The 17729-nt window shown below is 41.3% G+C and overlaps 1 protein-coding gene across 1 annotated transcript; it reads right to left on the reverse strand.

Annotated features, from left to right (window-relative positions):
- Window positions 1–11846: 11846 nt before the first annotated feature.
- On the reverse strand, window positions 11847–16891 carry LOC123768573 (uncharacterized). The gene is made up of 4 exons (XM_069335983.1): window positions 16826–16891; window positions 14114–14306; window positions 13242–13405; window positions 11847–12285 (listed from the first exon to the last, which is right to left on the reverse strand). Exons 1-4 carry the CDS (start codon window positions 16889–16891, stop codon window positions 11983–11985), a joined length of 726 nt encoding a protein of 241 aa, XP_069192084.1. The 3' UTR covers window positions 11847–11982.
- Window positions 16892–17729: the final 838 nt, after the last annotated feature.

The following is a 17729-nucleotide window of genomic DNA, read 5'->3' on the forward strand; positions in this document are numbered from 1 at the left end:
AATAACTTTATGTGCTTGAAATACAGGATTAGTAACATGCACTGAGATAACTTACGATGAGCTACTGAATGCTATAAAAAGTGGCAGCTCTACTGCTCCGGGGAAAGATGGAGTAACATATGACATTCTTAATTATTTAGCTGGTATGAAACCGGCTTACTTGCCTTACTTGATTTGATTTGAAACCCTTACTTGATTTGTTTAACATGAGTTATAGGGAGGGAAAGTTACCAAGAAAATGGAAGGAGACAGTCATCATTCCTATCCCTAAGTCAAACGGAGGCTACAGGCCTGTCTCCTTAACATCCTGCTTTTGTAAAATGATAGAGAGGATTTTGTTAAATAGGCTACTCTACCTTGTAGGTGATAACATGTCCAATAATCTCTTTGGTTTTATCAAAGGCAAAATTACTGCGGACTGTCTCTTAAAGTCTTTGTCTAATGTGGATGACAATCGTAGAGTTTTTGTTGATCTGTAAGGAGCATTTGATAAAGCCAATGGGGAAGTAATCTTATGCGAATTAGCCAATCTGGGAATAACAGGGAGATTGCTACATTGGATAAGGGATTATTTACAAGGGAGAAAAGTTCAGGTGTATTACCAGGGATACATGTCTGAGGAACGGAGGTTTCAGTTAGGTACCCCCCAAGGGGGAGTTTTAAGTCCCACCTTATTCAATGTAATAATGAACAGATTAGCCCCTGGACCCCTGGAGGATACATCAGAGAAGTATCCTCCAGGGGTCACGATGATCATATATGCTGATGACATTCTTATACAAAGCACTTCTGGGAACAAAATACAAACTGCTCTTAACATACTTAGTACAACCTGTCACAAGTTAGGCTTAGTTATAAATGCAGATAAAACCAAATATGAGTATAGGAAACGAAGAAATATAACACTTACTCTAAATGTTGTGAAACTGAGCCGTGTTCAGAAGTACAAGAATCTGGGCATGTATGTTGGATACACATGAGAGTAAAAATGCTGAATTAAATCATATCAGCACCTTATGTAAAGCCCGTCTGCATCCTCTAAAAGCACTGGCTTTTTCTGGTAAAGGTGTTGGGGTACCTATCTTGTGGATGTTATACATAAGCACTGTTCGCTCCCTGATAGACTACGCAGCACCCGTTTTGTCTTACACAGGCCAAGGCAGAATTCAGAAAATAGAGCTGATACAGAACGAGGCTATGAGGATTATTCCTGGACGTCAAAGAAATGCAATGATTGAAATAATGAGAATAGAATTAAATTTACAGAGTGTGTATGATAGAGTCCGTGACATTAACGCTAGAGTATCTATTCGTTTCATGCGGAGAAAAGGAGGGGATAAACTGTTTCAGAGCGTTCAGACCTGCTTGAGTGACGTACACACTTCCAGGAAACTGAGAGAGACATGCTATACGAGGGGATTAGCTCATGATCTCAGGAAATACGATGTACTTGACTGCTGCTAACCCTCTCGACAGTGTAATAGGACTGCTTCCTGTAAAGTACAGAAAATAGACGTCGAAATTGTACCCCTCAAGGTGAAAAAGATTCATCATGAACCGGGACAATTACGGTGTTTGTATGGAAGTATGATATCTCGGTTATCAATAGGCAAGAGTTTACATGTATATTGTGATGGGTCGGTGGCGGAGGATGGCATGGCAGGGTGTGGTGTCCTAATAAGGGAATATACTGCGTATGGGACTGTGGACAGGATAACTGAACTTCGACTTAGTAATTATATATCATCCACACAAGCTGAACTGCAGGCCATTCTGGCGTGTTTGGAGGAAGTACGTCATGACGACAAAGATGTTTTTGTATTTGTTGATAGCCGAGGAGCACTGGAGTCCTTAAACAGTCGAAACCCAGTCTTCATGTCTATAGTTGAGGATTGTAAGAAAAGGATAACTGAGATACAGCTGAAAGGTCACAGCGTGAAATTCATCTAGATTCCATCTCATGTTGGAATAGTGCTCAACGAAGTGGCGGATGACTTGGCCAAACGTACCACATCAAAACCACAAGTTGACATCGAATGCGAATTCACAATGAAACAAATAAGAAGCAAAATCAGAAATATTCAGGCACAGGCAGAAGTGGCGAGGAGAGGTATAATGTATGAGAGAAGTCAAACCATGCAACACTACATGTATGAGTCAAAACACCCATTTCACTTATGGTAAAAGGAGAAATGCTTGGAGTGAATCTGTGTACATGCGGCTCAGGCTTGGGTACAAATATTACTGGGAATATGGGATAGGTGTTCATGATAATGACACGAAGTGTAAACTATGTGGTATGTTAAGGTCTCAAACCCTTGCCTATTATGTTCTTGATTGTCCGTTGATTAATGTATATAGAAACACTGAGAAAAGGACTGTTGTTGAACAAATAGCCTGGACCTAGATTCAGGAAGCTCTGTACTCACCTAGTTGTACTCACCTAGTTGTGTTTGCGGGGGTTGAGCTCTGGCTCTTTGGTCCCGCCTCTCAACCGTCAATCAACAGGTGTACAGATTCCTGAGCCTATCGGGCTCTGTCATATCTACACTTGAAACTGTGTATGGAGTGAGCCTCCACCACATCACCCCCTAATGCATTCCATTCCATTCCATCTGTGTATTTCTTCGTAAGTGGGTTTGCTACGAAGGTTCCTAAGTGCGCCCTAAGAAGATGCTTAGGTGCGATTCAATAAGGTATACTTAGGAAGAAAATTGTTGGTTCACCTGCGTGCCGATAGAGGTCACTACTGTGTTTCGTTTAGCCAATCAGAGAGCAGCAACATTCTTCTTATTGAAGATTTAGCGATGGCTTATCGGAGCTCTACTGCCTCCTATTTACGTTGAATTTTCTTATAAAATTAGTATATTTCGAAGTAAAACAATGTTTTTTCAACTTCTACAGCCAGCACCGACATTGTAGTAAACAAATATGTTACATTTGTTGTTTACCTACATAATTCTAAGAGATACTCTGTAGCTGTCCTTGTTGCTCGGAAGATGCGCTGATAATTATTGTATATATTTACTGAATTTACCCAAGGGCCACTGACTATCTAGTGACCTCGAAGAGGACAGAAAGCCGGCGGCTTGTTAAAGGGCCCACCAATTGTCTAATGATATTTTTTAGCTGGAATTTGGCATTTACGGCTTCAGCGGGTAGGAGGTTCCATGGGTTTATAGCCCTCTTGGTGGAAAAAAAAATCTGTTTTCAGTCCTACTTGAGAGAATATACTCTCCAACACTATATCTGTGATTGTCCTGTTATCAGTGACTTCATACCAAATGGTATGAGGTATTTTGAGCTCTGTAATTACTTCATACACTCAGGAATATTGGAAGATATTCTTGTGCTGCACCCAGATTTTTCCAGTGGAGGCTAATAGATCAGCATTAAGTATTTTGTTCTCTCCTAATTCCATGTATGACTGGCCATCCTGTGAGGTGAGGATGTTGGATGAGCTTGTAGCTGGTTTTTGATCTACACTGTGTGGTCCTTTAGACAGAATAGGGAAGCAGCACATTGCTGTGTATACCTAAACATGTTTAAAAATACATTGTTTGAGAGGAGTTTTGTAGAAACTGGTAAGAGTAATTATAATATAATGTTTCCATGATTCAGTGCTTACCTCTTGTGAAAATTGCTTAGAGTTGTTTAGTCAGAGTTGATTTGTTTTTTGTATTGAGGCTGGTATTTTCTAAATTGATTCCATGTACAGTATGTCTAACCATCTTGTGAGATGGGAGTATTAGATAAACTTATAGCTAGTTTTTTATCTACACTGTGTAATATTCCATATAGAATAGGGTAGCAGCACATTGCTGTGTATACCTAATCTTCTTAATAAAAAAAATCAGTAATAAAGATTTTAAATTATAGTTTGTATTATTACAAATACAGTACTGTATTATCCTTATTAAATCATGTTGACCATGGATCTTTAAGATCTCATGTTGATATGTAATACAAGTCATATTTCTTTTGAACTGCTAATCCATGCTAATCATTCATTAAATTGTGCATTATGTCTCAATTTTTCACTTCCTTGCATATACTGTACAGTACAAAAAGATAGGATAAAAATAAACCAGTAATATTTCTTTCATTATATTTTTCATTTAAATAACTGCATCAATATTTTTACAGCTGACAGGATTTGTTTTCCCATACAGGTGCATTATTTGTTAAAAAAATTTGGTTTATTGTTACACACAATGGTGCTACATAGCCTTCCCAGCTTGGTGCCTTCTTTTAATACTTACTGATTAAAAAATAAATAATAAATACATTTTATTCAGGAAAAGTACATACAGTTGATTTACAAACATAATGTTGGATTTATAGGCAGAGCTAGTACATACAATACCTAAAGCCACTAATACTCATAGCATTTCGGGCAAGGTGGGGGGAAAAAAACACAGACTAAAACTTAATAGTAATCGGGATTAGGTATAAATTGTGTTGAAAGAAGGAATAAAAAATACAAAAAGGGGGTTAACATAGCATAAATCAGCAATTGCACATGTTGGTGAACAGCGTTGTTTAAAAAATAGCAAGACATGGGTTGACATTTAGGAGGTAAGTTAGGTTACATGGAGTTAATTAGGCAGTACTTGGTTTAACTCTTAAACTGGTTGAGAGAGGTACAGCCTTTGACATGATTTGGGAGGTCATTCCACATTCTAGGTCCCTTGATTTGTAGAGCACTTCTAGTTTGGTTACACACAGCCAAATTGAGTAACAGGAAGAGGTCTTGGACACAAATTTGTTCCATGCTAAATGTAGAGGAATCAGCTGAGTATTCCTCAAATAAAATAAGTTGCCTCAGCTTATAAGGTAAATAAAATAAGCATTTCTCAAATAAGTAGCTGCCTCACCTCACTGCCTTACTGCTACATAGCCTTCCCGGCATGGTGCCTTCTTTTGATAATTACTTGTTCCACACCCAAGTTGTATAACAGGAAGAGGTCTTGGACCCCTACTTCCCTCTCTCTTTTTTAATAGTCTATATAGTCATAATTATAGCTTTAAGTATTCAATGAATAAAGTTTTTGACATTTTTACCCTTCTCCTTACCTAACATCATTTGTGCAGCATATTTTTATTTTATGTCTAACCCAGATTTAATTTCAAAATAAAACCAAACTAAATAAATTAGAAATGGGTATGTATAGCTAAGGTACACCCTTACTACTAGGTGAACAGGGGCATTTGGTGATAGTAAATGATCCCATCAGGCAGGGCTCATCACCTTCTCTCATATTTCATGTTCACCAGTGTTTATTTACTTAATAACTACTGGTATAATATCTTGCTCTTATAAAACTAATTCTACTATCATCAAACACATATTTACTTCAAGTTTCAAGCAGAGAATGCATATATAACTAACACGAAGGACGCCTTTCCACTAGATTCACCAGCTATAATATTTTGGTCATGTTCCAATATCATAAATAGATCCCAGTGTTATGTAGTAGAGAAAAAATGACTTATATCCAGTTTACGTAAAGCTACGAGTGGTCGAAACCACACTTAAATCCCGGAATGAACTTACGAAGGTTTTTCCACTTAGGGTAGTTAATTGAATACGGACGTAGCCGCCACGAAGGCGCTAAGACGGAAAACGCTCTTAGCTAAGAGGAAAAACCTTCGTAAGTACCTTCCTGAATCCGGCCCCTGGATGTGTCACAATGGAAAGGTTGATGATATTCTTGAGAGATAAAAGAATTTTGCACCAAGACTGTAATCTTTTGTTGAATTATCTGCATGTCTCATGCAAATTGTCTATATAGTATACCTAGGTCATAAAAGTATTTGTATGTACGTCTGATACCATACTACTTGTGTAAAGGAGGAAATCTAAATGTTTATCTCTCAAAATGTTCGGTAATATGTTTATTGTTTGTGATGTGTGTCTATGTATATATTAACACGATGTACTGAACGGGGTGAGAATAGCTTGAGCTACCTCATCCCTTTGTGTGTATTTTACCTCAATAAACTTATTTCAATTTCAGATTTTGCAGGTGGGGGCTAATAGAATCTGCTCCTACTAGAATCTCCTAATAGAATCTACATGGAATCTCTCCTGATTCCATGTATGACTGGCCGTCATCTGAGGTAACTTCTTCCTGTTACACACAGCCAGATTGTGTAACAGGAAGAAGTCTTGGACACACATTTGCTCAATGCTAAATGTAGAGAAATCAGCAGAGCATTGCTCAAATAAAATAAGCTGCCTCAACTTAAAATAAGCTCAAATAAAATAAGCGATCCTCAAATAAGTAGCTGCCTCACCAATTGATGATAAATGTTTTTGATTCATGTACAGCAACACCATATAGTATTGGTAATCTAGAAAAATAAAGCAATATTATAATACAGCCTGTAAGATGAAAACTATACACTATATATATATATATATATATATATATATATATATATATATATATATATATATATATATATATATATATATATATATATATATATATATATATATAACTGAAAACTCACACCCCAGAAGTGACTCGAACCCATACTCCCAGGAGCAATGCAACTGGTATGTACAAGACGCCTTAATCCACTTGACCATCACGACCGGACATAATGAGGTGATAGCTGAGGCTATTTGAACCACCCCACCGCCGGCACTCGGATAGTAATCTTGGGCATAGCATGTTACCAAATCACCTCATTCTTTGGGGCACACGTGAGGAACACAAATGCGAACAAGCCTGAATGGTCCCCAGGACAATATGCAACTGAAAACTCACACCCCAGAAGTGACTCGAACCCATACTCCCAGGAGCAACGCAACTGGTATGTACAAGACGCCTTAATCCACTTGACCATCACGACCGGACATAATGAGGTGATAGCCGAGGCTATTTGAACCACCCCACCGCCGGCACTCGGATAGTAATCTTGGGCATAGCATTTTACCAAATCACCTCATTCTTTGGGGCACACGTGAGGAACACAAATGCGAACAAGCCTGAATGGTCCCCAGGACAATATGCAACTGAAAACTCACACCCCAGAAGTGACTCGAACCCATACTCCCAGGAGCAACGCAACTGGTATGTACAAGACGCCTTAATCCACTTGACCATCACGACCGGACATAATGAGGTGATAGCCGAGGCTATTTGAACCACCCCACCGCCGGCACTCGGATAGTAATCTTGGGCATAGCATTTTACCAAATCACCTCATTCTTTGGGGCACACGTGAGGAACACAAATGCGAACAAGCCTGAATGGTCCCCAGGACAATATGCAACTGAAAACTCACACCCCAGAAGTGACTCGAACCCATACTCCCAGGAGCAACGCAACTGGTATGTACAAGACGCCTTAATCCACTTGACCATCACGACCGGACATAATGAGGTGATAGCCGAGGCTATTTGAACCACCCCACCGCCGGCACTCGGATAGTAATCTTGGGCATAGCATTTTACCAAATCACCTCATTCTTTGGGGCACACGTGAGGAACACAAATGCGAACAAGCCTGAATGGTCCCCAGGACAATATGCAACTGAAAACCCACACCCCAGAAGTGACTCGAACCCATACTCCCAGGAGCAACGCAACTGGTATGTACAAGACGCCTTAATCCACTTGACCATCACGACCGGACATAATGAGGTGATAGCCGAGGCTATTTGAACCACCCCACCGCCGGCACTCGGATAGTAATCTTGGGCATAGCATTTTACCAAATCACCTCATTCTTTGGGGCACACGTGAGGAACACAAATGCGAACAAGCCTGAATGGTCCCCAGGACAATATGCAACTGAAAACTCACACCCCAGAAGTGACTCGAACCCATACTCCCAGGAGCAACGCAACTGGTATGTACAAGAAGCCTTAATCCACTTGACCATCACGACCGGACATAATGAGGTGATAGCCGAGGCTATTTGAACCACCCCACCGCCGGCACTCGGATAGTAATCTTGGGCATAGCATTTTACCAAATCACCTCATTCTTTGGGGCACACGTGAGGAACACAAATGCGAACAAGCCTGAATGGTCCCCAGGACAATATGCAACGGAAAACTCACACCCCAGAAGTGACTCGAACCCATACTCCCAGGAGCAACGCAACTGGTATGTACAAGACGCCTTAATCCACTTGACCATCACGACCGGACATAATGAGGTGATAGCCGAGGCTATTTGAACCACCCCACCGCCGGCACTTGGATAGTAATCTTGGGCATAGCATTTTACCAAATCACCTCATTCTTTGGGGCACACGTGAGGAACACAAATGCGAACAAGCCTGAATGGTCCCCAGGACTATATGCAACTGAAAACTCACACCCCAGAAGTGACTCGAACCCATACTCCCAGGAGCAATGCAACTGGTATGTACAAGACGCCTTAATCCACTTGACCATCACGACCGGACATAATGAGGTGATAGCCGAGGCTATTTGAACCACCCCACCGCCGGCACTCGGATAGTAATCTTGGGCATAGCATTTTACCAAATCACCTCATTCTTTGGGGCACACGTGAGGAACACAAATGCGAACAAGCCTGAATGGTCCCCAGGACAATATGCAACTGAAAACTCACACCCCAGATATAAATAGCCTCACACCCCAGATCAAATAGCCTCGGCTATCACCTCATTATGTCCGGTCGTGATGGTCAAGTGGATTAAAGCGTCTTGTACATACCAGTTGCGTTGCTCCTGGGAGTATGGGTTCGAGTCACTTCTGGGGTGTGAGTTTTCAGTTGCATATTGTCCTGGGGACCATTCAGGCTTGTTCGCATTTGTGTTCCTCACGTGTGCCCCAAAGAATGAGGTGATTTGGTAAAATGCTATGCCCAAGATTACTATCCGAGTGCCGGCGGTGGGGTGGTTCAAATAGCCTCGGCTATCACCTCATTATGTCCGGTCGTGATGGTCAAGTGGATTAAGGCGTCTTGTACATACCAGTTGCGTTGCTCCTGGGAGTATGGGTTCGAGTCACTTCTGGGGTGTGGGTTTTCAGTTGCATATTGTCCTGGGGACCATTCAGGCTTGTTCGCATTTGTGTTCCTCACGTGTGCCCCAAAGAATGAGGTGATTTGGTAAAATGCTATGCCCAAGATTACTATCCGAGTGCCGGCGGTGGGGTGGTTCAAATAGCCTCGGCTATCACCTCATTATGTCCGGTCGTGATGGTCAAGTGGATTAAGGCGTCTTGTACATACCAGTTGCGTTGCTCCTGGGAGTATGGGTTCGAGTCACTTCTGGGGTGTGAGTTTTCAGTTGCATATTGTCCTGGGGACCATTCAGGCTTGTTCGCATTTGTGTTCCTCACGTGTGCCCCAAAGAATGAGGTGATTTGGTAAAATGCTATGCCCAAGATTACTATCCGAGTGCCGGCGGTGGGGTGGTTCAAATAGCCTCGGCTATCACCTCATTATGTCCGGTCGTGATGGTCAAGTGGATTAAGGCGTCTTGTACATACCAGTTGCGTTGCTCCTGGGAGTATGGGTTCGAGTCACTTCTGGGGTGTGAGTTTTCAGTTGCATATTGTCCTGGGGACCATTCAGGCTTGTTCGCATTTGTGTTCCACATGTGTGCCCCAAAGAATGAGGTGATTTGGTAAAATGCTATGCCCAAGATTACTATCCGAGTGCCGGCGGTGGGGTGGTTCAAATAGCCTCGGCTATCACCTCATTATGTCCGGTCGTGATGGTCAAGTGGATTAAGGCGTCTTGTACATACCAGTTGCGTTGCTCCTGGGAGTATGGGTTCGAGTCACTTCTGGGGTGTGAGTTTTCAGTTGCATATTGTCCTGGGGACCATTCAGGCTTGTTCGCATTTGTGTTCCACATGTGTGCCCCAAAGAATGAGGTGATTTGGTAAAATGCTATGCCCAAGATTACTATCCGAGTGCCGGCGGTGGGGTGGTTCAAATAGCCTCGGCTATCACCTCATTATGTCCGGTCGTGATGGTCAAGTGGATTAAGGCGTCTTGTACATACCAGTTGCGTTGCTCCTCGGAGTATGGGTTCGAGTCACTTCTGGGGTGTGAGTTTTCAGTTGCATATTGTCCTGGGGACCATTCAGGCTTGTTCGCATTTGTGTTCCTCACGTGTGCCCCAAAGAATGAGGTGATTTGGTAAAATGCTATGCCCAAGATTACTATCCGAGTGCCGGCGGTGGGGTGGTTCAAATAGCCTCGGCTATCACCTCATTATGTCTGGTCGTGATGGTCAAGTGGATTAAGGCGTCTTGTACATACCAGTTGCGTTGCTCCTGGGAGTATGGGTTCGAGTTACTTCTGGGGTGTGAGTTTTCAGTTGCATATTGTCCTGGGGACCATTCAGGCTTGTTCGCATTTGTGTTCCTCACGTGTGCCCCAAAGAATGAGGTGATTTGGTAAAATGCTATGCCCAAGATTACTATCCGAGTGCCGGCGGTGGGGTGGTTCAAATAGCCTCGGCTATCACCTCATTATGTCCGGTCGTGATGGTCAAGTGGATTAAGGCGTCTTGTACATACCAGTTGCGTTGCTCCTGGGAGTATGGGTTCGAGTCACTTCTGGGGTGTGAGTTTTCAGTTGCATATTGTCCTGGGGACCATTCAGGCTTGTTCGCATTTGTGTTCCTCACGTGTGCCCCAAAGAATGAGGTGATTTGGTAAAATGCTATGCCCAAGATTACTATCCGAGTGCCGGCGGTGGGGTGGTTCAAATAGCCTCGGCTATCACCTCATTATGTCCGGTCGTGATGGTCAAGTGGATTAAGGCGTCTTGTACATACCAGTTGCGTTGCTCCTGGGAGTATGGTTCGAGTCACTTCTGGGGTGTGAGTTTTCAGTTGCATATTGTCCTGGGGACCATTCAGGCTTGTTCGCATATATATATATATATATATATATATATATATATATATATATATATATATATATATATATATATATATATATATATCCCTTTGTACAGTCGTGATGGTCGAGTGGTTAAGGTTTTCTGTACACCAGTTGCATAGTGTTCCTGGCAGTATAGGTTCCAGTCACTTCTGGGGTGTGGAGTTTTCAGTTATATATATATATATATATATATATATATATATATATATATATATATATATATATATATATATATATATATATATATATATATATAACTGAAAACTGTTATAGTTATATATATATATATATATATATATATATATATATATATATATATATATATATATATATAACTGAAAACTGTTATAGTTATATATATATATATATATATATATATATATATATATATATATATATATATATATATATATATATATATATATATATAACTGAAAACTCCACACCCCAGAAGTGACTGGAACCTATACTGCCAGGAACACTATGCAACTGGTGTACAGAAAACCTTAACCACTCGACCATCACGACTGCACAAAAGATGATGGTAGCCGAGGCAATTTGCCCATCATCCCGACGGCACTCTGGAGACAATCTTGGGAGAAATATTTTATCAAATCACCTCATTTTTTGGGCCACGTGAGCGGTGTTCCTACTCTTATAGCGAACTGTCTTCTGTTTCGTGTTAGAAAGGGTCACGTTTCTCTCGGTTATGTCTTTCTTGATACTTTCCTCCTTCTTGCGAGTCATTATGAAGTATTAAATGCAAACTAAACCTTGAAGAAATGATGTTTTTAACCATTTCTCATGTGAATATGAATAAGTATAAATAAAATTCATGTTGTAAGGTTAAGTGGTTGTTTTAGTAATTTACATCGTTGTAAAAAAAAAAATTCTTTGATGAATATTGTCAAAGGAATATTTATCGATACAGAAATATAAATATAAAGCTATATAAATTGAACAAATAGCTTTTTACCATATTTAGTGTATCTGTCACAATTCTAGGATGCAGGAAAGGAAAATAAATGTGAATATAAACTTACTTAATATTTGATGACACAACATGGCAGCAGAAGGTGAAACATAAAAGTTAGACACAAAAGTCTTGGCCGAGATTCATGTATTTGTTACAGTAATTATTGATGATCATATCAGCATATTGGTCGACGAGGATGTACCCTACATGGCAAGGGTCCTGGCAGTTCCAGTAGTGCCACGGGGGAGTGTGCAGGAGTTGTGCCTCACAGCGGAGGGTGTAGGCCCGGGAGAGTGGCACGGTGCTGTCCCAGATGATCACACCTGTCCCTGACAGTGCAGCCACCGCCGCCTTGTTGTACAACGGGTAGTTACTCCGGGTGTTGATGGCTTTCCATGCATTTGGTTCGCTGGCTCTCTGAGGGTAAATTCTCTTTTCTTTATCACTAATATTTCATTCATGCACGTTGTAATGAATTCTGGTTTTAAAGTTATTTTTGAAAATTAGCAAAATATAATATATACAAAAATTTACCAGAATGCAATATGAAATACTCTTTGCTTATAAAACAGCTTTATTTAAAAAAAATAATAATAATAGTAGCAGCAATAACAATGCAACAGTGACACTACCACTGTAGTAACTCCAGAATTTAAGGTGCACGGAAGGAAAAGTAATTACATCAGGTAACATACAAACAGCTTGGTGGGATGAATTGTCGGTTTAAGAATTTCTTAGGCTTTAGGCATCTCTAAGATATGGGGTCATATATGAAAGATATACCTAAATAAAATAATGTTGAAAGTAATCAACATAAATAAATCCTAATAGGATTAAGTTATAAATAAATGGAAAAAAATACCTCGTATCAATTTAATATCCCGTAGAAAAAGGGGAAAATTTTTCGTTTAATTTTTTTATAAGCCACAACCTTGTAAGCCCAAGGCACTGTGACTAATGGATAATCCGACACTGCCCAGAACTATCAACATCACTACACGGAACTCCAAAGTTACCAAAAAGCCAGAAGCCAAGTCACCAACTGTAGCAGACCCAATACTCTCATGGTATCGAGAACCATAGCAGACCCAATACTCTCAGGTTACTGAGAACGTAGCTGCCCAATACTCTTAGGGTATCGAGAACCGTAGTAGATTTACTACTATTTAGGGTATCAAGAATCGTAATTGTTTCACTACTCTCTGGATATGGAGAGCCGTAGAAGTTGCACTACTTTCTGGGTATCGAGATCCGTAATAGATACTCGGCTCCCTGAGAGTAGTGTATCACTTGGAAACAGTACCTGTAGGACATCAAATAACAATAAAATACACTGTTTTAGGAATCAAGGAACAGAAAGATACTCATATTACCCTAAGGTCGTCGAGGAGCTTAAAGACGACAGTAGTGTTGGCTGCGAGGCGGGTGAGTTGGTCCTTGAAGCTACTGATGTGCGTCCTATACAAGGCGACGGCTGCCTCGGGTCCCTGGCTCTGGTACACATCTTGAGTTGCTTCCATCCAGTGCAGTGCCGCAGCTGTAGGGAACCTCCATGTTATGACTCGATTATTCATCGTGTATTGTATGCAGCACATGCATTCATCATATATTGTTTGGAGTACATGTATTCATCATGTATTGTCTGGAGTACATGCATTCATCATTTATTGTATGCAGTACAAGCATTCATCATGTATTATATGCAATACATGCACTCATCATGAATTGAATAACGTGCATGCATTCATCATGTATTATTTGGAGTACATGCATTCATCATGAATTGTTTGGAGTACATGCATAATGCATATACTGCATGCAGTACATGCACTCATCCAGAGCAATTCAGACATTTTTGTGTCTGAATTGTCTATTTTTGTGTCTGTAATCTAATATTAATTTAATGACTTAATTTTATTCTATTAATTACTATCTGACTTCTTGTTAGACAGATAAACTTTCTTAATGAGTGAATAAATCTGTACTTGAGTTAAGATCCAGTGCATTATACTGTAACAATTGACTGCAAGAACAGGTAACACTAATATCCACGAAGCAATATGTAAGTGTCAACCGGTTGCGAAGTGCCTGTTCCCTTGGTAGGTAGACACTTGCAATGGATGCGTCAAATGAACTCTGCCGGATAATTGATGGTATAAGTACTTATGTACTGAACATTAGCAGTTACTTTGTAAATAAAATATAATTTAAGTAATAAATAAATGTTGTAAAGCTGACTACTGACCGATGATGACGAGTGTCGGGGAGCGGTGAGGGTGCTGCTCCCACTCCGTCAGCTTCTCCGGCAGGATCTTCAATAATGTATCCCAGTAGTAGGTTAGGTGGAAGTTAACTCCAAGGTCACGTACTTCAATATTTTGCCAGAGTTTGAAAGTATGAAGTTCTGCCTCTAGAGCAGCTGCACTAAGCCACTTGCCCTGTGGGTATAGAGCGATTTTTAGTTTGTGAAACATTTTATACTGGCTGTGTGTAGACCTATACTGTGATGTGTATAGTCCTATACGGAGCTGTGTGTAGTCCTATATTGGGATGTGTGTAATCATTTACTGAGCCCGTGTGTAGTCCTATACTGGGATGTATGTAGGCCTGTAATGATGTATGTGGAGGCCTACATTAAGCCGGTAGAAGGCTGTATACACGACTACAATGAACTATGTGAAGCCATACACTGGGCAATACGTCTGCCTACAAAGCGGTATTATGTCTATGCGGAATTATATGTATGGTTTCACTATGTTGAGCACAGGTCGACACAAGCGTTATGCAAGCTTTCAATGAGAGGCTAACACTATTCTGTGTGTTGGCCCTCATCAAACAATTTCACTCTTTCTAAACGTGCTAAAACGAAATTTCATTGTTTGGGGGACGTTTTAAATTACGTTTAATATACGTATTTTGAGAATTTGTAAAGACAAGTATAAAACGTGAGGTCATAACGTTTTAATAGAACGTGTTTTAAATGTTATGACATAACATTTTGGAGCAAAAGTTTTTAAAATGTTAGTTCTAATTATTAATTATTGCAATTATTTTGGTATAAATATATTTATTGCATTTAGAAGAATAGGGAAAAAAGAAGAGAGAGAGAGAGAGAGAGAGAGAGAGAGAGAGAGAGAGAGAGAGAGAGAGAGAGAGAGAGAGAGAGAGAGAGAGAGAGAGAGAGAGAGAGAGAGAGAGAGAGAGAGAGATAGAGAGAGAGAGAGAGAGAGAGAGAGAGAGAGAGAGAGAGAGAGAGAGAGAGAGAGAGAGAGAGAGAGAGAGAGAGAGAGAGAGAGAGAGAGAGAGAGAGAGAGAGAGAGAGAGAAAGAGACAGACAGACAGACAGAGAGAATGCGAAAGGAAGGAGAGAGAGAGAAAGGGAACAGAGGGACAGGGACAGAGGGAGACAGGGGGGTCAGAAGGGGACAGAAAGGGTCAAGGGGAAAGAGAGGGACAGGGGACAGAGAGAGAGACAGGGACAGAGAGGAAGACAGGGACAGAGAGGGAGACAGGGACAGAGAGGGAGACAGGGAAAGCGAGGGAGACAGGGTCAGAGGGGAAGACAGGGACAGAGAGAGGGACAGAGAGAGGGACAGGAGGACAGAGAAGGGGACAGGGGCACAGAGAGGGAGACGGAGGGACAAAGTGAGGGACAGAGAGTCAGAGAGAGACAGAGGGACAGAGAGAAAGACAAGAGGACAGAGAGACGGACAGGGGGACAGAGAGAGAGGGACGAATGAACACAGAGAGGGACGGGGGGACAGAGATGGGACAGGGAGACAAGGAGGGAGGAAAAGGGGACAGAAAGAGGGACGGGGGGGACAGAGGGCACAGAGAGAGTGACGGGGGGACGGAGGGAGAGACGGGGGTCAGAGAAAGAGACGGGGGGAAAGAGAGGGGGACGGGGGGACAGAGAGGGCGACGGAGGAAAAGAGAGCGGGACGGGGGACAGAGAGAGGGACGGGGGACAGAGAGAGGGACGGGGAACAGATAGAGGGACAGAGGAAAAGAGAGGGGACAGAGAGGAGATGGGGGGACAGAGGAAAAGAGAGGGGGCAGAGAGGAGACGGGGGAACAGAGAGAGGGACAGAGAAAGGGACAGAGGTGTTTAGTCTGGCTGGAAGGAGACGTCTTCCCGATTGCTGGCAGTTGATGGTAGTTGAAGATGATAGGTGTTGGTAGTGTTTCTTCATTCTTCATTGGTCCTTCATTCTTCTGGCGCACTTCCCAGGAATGATGTCATTATCAGCAAGTTACTGGCGTGGTGTCACCCAGGTCGGCTTCTGTGATTGGATGGAGCTCACTTACGCTTTAGCTATCTTTGGGAGTGGCTCTGCTCTTTGATCGTTCTATCCATTACATGAATTTCATCTGCCGCAGTTGGTAAAGAGGCAAGCAACAGCCATTCGAGAAGGGACGAAGTATTTATAGTGTTAACAGTGATCAAGCTCTCACAACTTCACAGTTGCCATTACAAGCAAGCCTGCACGTTGTTTCGGCTGGTGTCATGACTGGAGTTTACGAAGACACAGAGGAAGACAGCCATGGATGTGTGTGTCCCTAGAAAAAGCCATGAACCAGAGAAACTGAATACATAGTCAAGGTGAGGCTGTTCTTGACAGCAAGTATTGTGTGCTCATTCTGCACTGGTGAGTTAGCCTTAGTGGAAGGAAGTACCCCTAAGTCTTTGGAGACTTAAGGCTTGTGGCACGTTTGGAGTTAGTGGAGAGTTGAATCGCTTAGTCAGTTTTAGCCGACCCCTACGACGCTTTCATAATTTTTTATGTATTGTGTATTAAAAATAAGTTTGTTGTGTTATATATTTGAATATTATTATAAAATATTTATTATTATAATAATCTTATATAGTATAGCTATATACTATGACTATGTATAGTTAGGCGAAGATTAGGTTAGGTGTTTAGGTTCTATTGGCGATTATTTGTATTAGAAGTACCTGGGTGCAACCCGTCCTTGACACAAGTCCATTACATCCAGTGGTCAACTCCACAGATGCATTCATAAATTTTAATTAAGATGCTGTTCATTCAAAACGGGAATTTTCTCAAATATAAATTAATATTATAATATATTAGCATACTGTGCATATATAGGTTATATTAGGTTAGATATTTAGGTTCTGTTCGCGATTATTTGTATTTGTAATACGTGGGTGAAGCATTTGTAGCGTTGTGGTTCGAACAAAATTCGTCAGTGAAGCACTTGTTCCGGTAGTGTTCGAACGAAATCAGTCGAATCGTGTGTAAACCGTTTTTCATTCATAAACACAGCCCGTCCTCCAAACAAAGATCCAAAAGTGATTCCATGCACCCGCCAAACCCCCTGTTTATGAATGAAAAACGGTTTACACACGACTCACAACTGCTGACGTTCGAACATATCCGGAACAAGTGCTTCACTGACGAATTTTGTTCGAATCACAACGCTATAAAGGCTTCACCCACGTACTACAAATACAAATAATCGCCAACAGAACCTAAACACCTAACCTAACCTATCCTATGCCTATATATACACAATATGCCAATATATTGTAATATTAATTTATACTTGAGAAAATTCCCGTATTGAATGAACAGCATGGTAAAATTTTTGAATGAGTCTGTGGGGTCGACCGCTAAATGTAATGGACTTGAGTCGAGGACGGGTTGAAGGCGCGGAATATTGACTTTGAAACATTTGAATATGAGTGAAACATTTGAATTTGAGTGAAACATTTGAATTTGAGTGAAACATTTATGGAGTCTGTTGGCTATTTCAGTGCTTCGTACTTTCGCCTACTTTTTTGGATAGTTCAGCCCGTTTTCATAAACAAAGACCGAAAGTGATTCCAGGGACCC

The sequence above is a fragment of the Procambarus clarkii genome, chromosome 35 (genome assembly GCF_040958095.1).
Source record: "Procambarus clarkii isolate CNS0578487 chromosome 35, FALCON_Pclarkii_2.0, whole genome shotgun sequence".
Lineage (NCBI taxonomy): Eukaryota > Metazoa > Arthropoda > Malacostraca > Decapoda > Cambaridae > Procambarus > Procambarus clarkii.

Excerpts from the sequence above, each read along its gene's own strand:
- LOC123768573 (XM_069335983.1), bottom strand. The coding sequence starts at position 16,891 with ATGAATGCATCTGTGGAGTTGACCACTGGATGTAATGGACTTGTGTCA. Across the intron at positions 14,307-16,825 it reads CAAGGACGGGTTGCACCCAG|GGCAAGTGGCTTAGTGCAGC; the intron begins GTACTTCTAATA and ends CTATACCCACAG. Across the intron at positions 13,406-14,113 it reads CCCGACACTCGTCATCATCG|CTGCGGCACTGCACTGGATG; the intron begins GTCAGTAGTCAG and ends GGTTCCCTACAG.